Here is a 5,987-nt window from a genome sequence, read left to right as displayed (position 1 = left end):
GATAAGCTCTAACAATATTATAGCTAATATATATATATATATATATTAAATATATAGGGCCTATATATATATATATTATATATATATATGTGTGTGTGTGTGTATGTGTATGTGTGTTTGTGTTACGCTATTATATATATAAATATTAATACATTAGAATTAAACGATAATGAATACTCATAAACGTATAATATATTTTTTTAATACTTTTTATACTTTATAAATGAATGCCAATGCATATTTTTAGAATTACTACTATAACACATTATAGGAAAGTCATGAAGACATTAACCGGCCTGAAATTCGAAGAAACGGGCATCTAATCAAGATAGTATGAGTTTTCGAGATGGACATCTTTTTGAGATAAAGAGGAGATTTTTCCTGCCTGTAGTCCACACAGTATCAACGATCTTTATAGGTCTAACTTTGACAGTATTGAAGACTTTTTTAGTTGTTGACTGTCCACTGGCATTTAAAACATAGGCCTAACGGTGATAAATGTCTTAAACTTTAAAATGTCTTGAAACATGGGTATTATCATCCTATTGGAATGTTATGATGAGTCTAATTGTGTAAACACCAATAGTAAAGGTAATGATCTTTTTGATTTTCACTGTAAACAATTAGGCCATCTGTATGTTGTAAAAAATAAGTCGTAAGAAATATTTTGTTACTAATTACCACCTCAACAAGTCTAGGAATTTGTCAGGAAAAAATTGGTCCGGGTCAAAAATCGGTCCGGCGGACTGATTTTGGCCTCTTAATTACTTGCCAAATGTACCACTAGGCCAAAATCAATCCGCTGAAATTTATTTTACCAATTTACCAATTTTGGCGTGACAGGCCTACATTCTTTTGTTTTTTTACAATTCAGTTTTTAAAATGTTATGGTTTTTATTCAGATATTTCGGACGCACCATAAAACGTTTCTAGGTGTGTCACTGTTGTAAAATTTAGGTTCATAAAATTGATTGATTGATTGATCGATCAACTGTCTATCACAGAGCCGTAGATAGAGAGAGTTTGGCCAACTCGGTTTCAATCACGTGACTTACACCGGCCATGTTGTCACCAAAACAAAACAACGCGATAGGGTAGGAGGTTAGCAGTTATTATTATAGATGATTAATGCTATATAATGTGAAATACCGTTATGTTGGGTTTGGGGTTGCTTCAATCGATCCAAAAAGCTATACGCGCGCACGCTGTTTGGTGACAACATGGCGCCCATGCGCCAAGTTGGCCAAACTCTCTCTATCTACGGCTCTGGTCTATCATCTTGAAGAACGCCCTCTCCTTTCCGTTATAAGATCTTTGCTTTGAGGTGATGAGTCGAGTCGGTCCGCGCAGTCTTCTTTCCATTCTTTCATCTCATTCATTCTTTGAAAATGGCATCCCACGGCAGTTCAGGAGTGAGGGGAGATTTGAACGTATCAACTACATCAAAACCATCAAACCGTTTGTCTAGTTCGTTTTATGAAAAAGGGGAGACATCCTTGACTAATATATGGAAGGTTTAGAATCATTAAAAAAAAATTATATACTCATTTAAATAATAGTATTTATTCTTAGGCCCTACCTGCCGGCCTAGCTAGGACCTAGGTAGGCCAGGGCGCCTAGGCCCTAGTACTCTAGTAGCCCTAGTAGTAGTACACATAATGAGTGCCGAAGGCAGGAACAGTGGCTGGGGCAAGGGGGCCGCTAAGGGTTCCCGGTCGGCGAAGGCCCCTGGACGCTTTGGCTTGATATTAGTGAGTTTATAATAATGATCTCAGTTTTTATTTCTTTAGGTACGAGTGCCGGGCCCAAGGCAAGGATATGCCAATAATAAATAAGTGAACTTATCACTGGCCTTTTTCACGCTGCGGTAGACATCTTCGATCGATGACAAACAATTCTGAGCAGGAAGCGTAACCAAGAGAAATAACATACAGTGGTGGGGGGGCCGGGGGGGAGGGGGGGGGGGCTATAGCACCCCCCCCCCGTCGGGGAAGCATAGCCCCTCCGTCGGGGAAGACGATAAATTTTGTCGGGGAACAAACAAATAAAAAAAAATGTACATGTAATATTCGTTTAACTACCATATTGTTTGTTAACTTTTCATCAAAACAACAACAACAACAATAACAATAATAATAATAATAATAATGATAATTCAATGAGACTAATTAAAAATAATTTGCGTTCTGTTATGACAAATGCTCATTTAGATAGCCTCATGATGGTTGAAATACATCGTGATAGGTAAAGCAACCTCAACCATGACAGCGTGGTTGACAGATTTTATGCAAAATTTCCAAAATATAGAATTTCACTTTCAAGAATGAGGATTTGAAAAAAAATTAGATGGTTACATTATTGCATACTCTTTGTTTCTTGTTTTATTCAAAATGTTTTGGTTTTGGAAGCTGATTTCAACATTAGAAAGTCATATTATAGTAATTCGATGCCTATCAAATAAGTAATAAAAATTCGCCATAATTCATCAAATATCCGTGGCTTCCATGGGCCTCGCACTAGAACCCCCCCCCGTTGGGGCCTTTAGCCCCTTTGTCGGGCAGGTCCTGGCGCCATCACCGATAACATAGCGTTTTGGCCGTACTTTTGGAGGTCATGTTACTCAAAAAATAATATCCTTAACAGAGGGTCGTGTCAACATATTTTTTTCTTTAAAATGTTCGCAAAGGATTTATCTATGTACTGTGTGAATAAAAAAAGATTAACAATTTGTTTAGTCTGTCAAAACTTAACTGGAAAATAGAAAACCGATTTTGTACAGTGCATGTTGCTATTATTTCAATTAAGTTTTGACAGACTAAACAAATTTTAAATTTTTTTGTTACTCATACAGTACTTAGATATATTCTTTACGAACATTTTAAAGAAAAAAATGATGTCGATACGACCCTCCGTTAAGGAGTTATGATTCTTTAAGTAACATGACCTCCGAAAATATGGCCGGCATGCTAAATGATATCCGGTCGAACAGTGAAATAATGGCAATGTGTGTGTTAACACTACACAAAATCGGTCTTCCATTTTCCAGTTAAGTTTTGACAGACTAAACAAATTTCAAAATGTTTTTTATTCATACAGTACGTAGATGCGAACATTTTAATGAAAAATTTATGTTGACACGACCCTCCGTTAAGAATTTATGATTTTTTAAAGTAACATGACATCAGAAAATATGGTCGAAACGCTATGTTATTTCTATTGGTTACGCTTCGCTGCTCAGCACTGTTTGTCATCGATCGAAGATGTCTACCGCAGCGTTAGAAAAGCCTATTTAACAACAGGGGACTTAATGGACCAGTACACGGGGTAACCCCCTACTCTTCTAGGAGGATGCACTGGGTTCTTCAAAGTGCACACGAGCCAAATGCATACACTGGGCCTACGGTTTAAAGTCTTTATCCGAGAAGACTTGTTCTACCTCCAGAACCATTGGCAAGTGAGCCGTTCGAACCAGCGCCGATATTAGAGCTGAAGGTTACGGTGCCCCTGACTTAACCACTCAGCCAATCAACTCACCATTTACAGTAGTTATTGAAACATGGAGTAGAATGTTATAATGATGGATGTTAGTTATAGTAAAATTCATTACAAATTGAAAAAGAAACAAAATTTACACAAATTTTTGGATAAGCGTAAGTCAAGTAAGTTTTTCCGGTGTTTGTGTAAGACCGTAAGATTTGATTGGAATGCGTAAGACTTACGGCGCATGCGTACAAGTTGACAGGTCTGCGTTAGTTCGAGAGAGGCATTTATTTTTTTTGGGTGTAAAATGGACTCAATTTCGCTATAAATGTCAAACTATAGCACATGATTACTGTCAAAATATCAATAAAGACTTATTACTGTAATCTCATCAAAGTTAGAAAAATGTAATTCTTCTGGAGTACAACATTAATAGAATGTGGTGAGAATGATGTTGTTTACATTAGATTTGTTATAGCCATTTATTTACTTTTTTTGGGGTGGGAGGGGAAGAATGAAAAGAATAAATGGGAGGTGTTTATTCCAAATTCAGCTCTAGAAGGGGAGTTTATTCGAGGGGGAATTTATTCAAAGCGGAGCATTTATTTGAATAAATACTGTAATAAATAATTGATGAACATCAAAAAGGAGGGAGCGTGGCATATATTAGGAGGCCATAAATTTTAAAAGACTTCGACCTTGGTCTAAAATAGTTTTGAGTATTCATTTATAAAAATGAACATTCTGGTAAATCATAAGCAAAAGAGAAAAAGTTCTTCTGGGGAGCTAGGTGATTTGACATGGAATGGTCAATATATTCTAGATACTAAGTTCTGTTTTGATTCACAGACCCAGCAGAAGTATATTGCAGGCAACGTGAACGAGGAAACTGACGGACACGAAGAATACAAGAGGTATAAAACAACCATATATTTAATCATTTAAGTTAGGATTTAGCAATACTGTAATATTAATTTAAATAAATTTAAAAGTTAATAGAAAAAAATTTCTTACTTTTGGAGCGAATAAAAATATATAATAATTATTTTTGCTATTAATTCCTTTATGTTTGTCTAACAGATCATTTTCCTTCCTCATGTGGTTGAGAATTCACTTTTAAAGATATAATTTATGATAGGAATTGGTGCAATATGTTAAATGGATGTATTTCATTCACATACAATTTTTGATTTAATTTTACTGACTAGAGCACGTGTAAATGCTAACATTTGTTGTTGCTTTGTTTTTGCATGTACAGATCACTTTCCTTTGGTGTGGCTGAAAATTCACCAATTCCCCGTTCAATATCCAAGAATGCCAAAGGAAGCAGTTTTCTCAGAGGGCAGAAAAACCATAGTGAACGAATTCGACGATGTATCCTTTGAGTAAAAGGTTGTATTCAGAAAAAGTATTCATAATTATTACCCAGTCAGCAGAAGCTGACTGGGTTCTGTTTCATCGCAGTTTCTTCTTTCTTTCTTTCTTTCTTTCTTTCTTTCTTTCTTTCTTTACCCAGTCAGCAGCAGCTGACTGGGTTCTGTTTCTTAGCAGTTTCTTTCTTGCTTTACCCAGTCAGCAGAAGCTGACTGGGTTCTGTTTCTTAGCAGTTTCTTTCTTTCTTTCTGGCAACATTTTAAAAGGCTACTAGTGGCAAGCTACTGGACCGATTTTATTAAAACATGGTCAGTAGGACCGGTGCCATCTCCCATTTATGTGTTGTTCACAACTTGGGGTCAAAGGTCACATAAGGGGCATTAGGGTCAAAAAACCAAAAATCGTATAAAAGACTATTTGTCTCACAAATAACGTAGCACAGTCTTGTCCTTTGCACATATACATTGGCATAAGGCAGGGTCTATAGGGTGTTCAGGGATAAAGGATCAAAGGTCATTAAGGGGTAATTTTTATCTTTTTCTGGCAACATTTCAAAACGCTACTAGTGCCAAACGGTTGTGCCGATTTCAACCAAACCTGGTTAAGTATAATCGGTGACACCTTTCATACATGGGGTGTTCACTGCTTGGGGTCAAAGGTCACATAGGGGTCATTAGGGTAGAACACTTTCAAAAAAATGAATAAAAGACTTCTTCTGTCACAAATATCATAGCACAGTCTTGTCCTGGGCACATATGTATTGGAATAATGTAGGGTCTTATGGTGTTCAGCGATTTACGGTCAAAGGTCATTAAAGGGTTATTCTTTTGTTCTCTAGTAACATTTCAAAATGCTACTAATGGCAAACCATTGGACCAAATTCAATTCAAATTTGATCATTAAGAACCAGTGACACCTCCTACACCCCAGTCTGGGATCAGGGGTCACATAGGGGTCATTGGTTTAAATTTTTAAAATAGCCCAATTGAGCTCAAATTTACCAGGAATGATCTTTAGGACCTTCTAAACATGAAAAACTACTCTTCACCTATAGGTCAAAAATCACAAGGGTCACTATAGTGAAAATTATCAAATATTGCTAGTGACTAACGATTGGACCAATTGCATTAGAC

At 36.4% G+C, this 5,987-nt stretch overlaps 1 protein-coding gene across 1 annotated transcript in view; it reads left to right on the top strand.

The window, feature by feature from the left end:
• Nucleotides 1-1,388: 1,388 nt before the first annotated feature.
• Nucleotides 1,389-5,987, top strand: part of LOC117124338 — a 13,361-nt gene continuing 8,762 nt past the window's right edge. Inside the window, exons 1-3 of the mRNA XM_033270545.1 lie at nucleotides 1,389-1,514; nucleotides 4,330-4,394; nucleotides 4,739-4,854. Coding sequence (XP_033126436.1) covers nucleotides 1,389-1,514; nucleotides 4,330-4,394; nucleotides 4,739-4,854 — 307 coding nt within the window. The remainder of the gene's footprint in view (nucleotides 1,515-4,329; nucleotides 4,395-4,738; nucleotides 4,855-5,987) is intronic.

Source organism: Anneissia japonica, unplaced genomic scaffold, assembly GCF_011630105.1.
Source record: "Anneissia japonica isolate Jap-2015-1 unplaced genomic scaffold, ASM1163010v1 scaffold750_len1593409_cov174, whole genome shotgun sequence".
NCBI classification, from domain to species: domain Eukaryota; kingdom Metazoa; phylum Echinodermata; class Crinoidea; order Comatulida; family Comatulidae; genus Anneissia; species Anneissia japonica.
The sequence above is the reverse complement of the archived record's forward strand: the minus strand, read 5'-3'. Positions and strand labels throughout refer to the sequence as shown.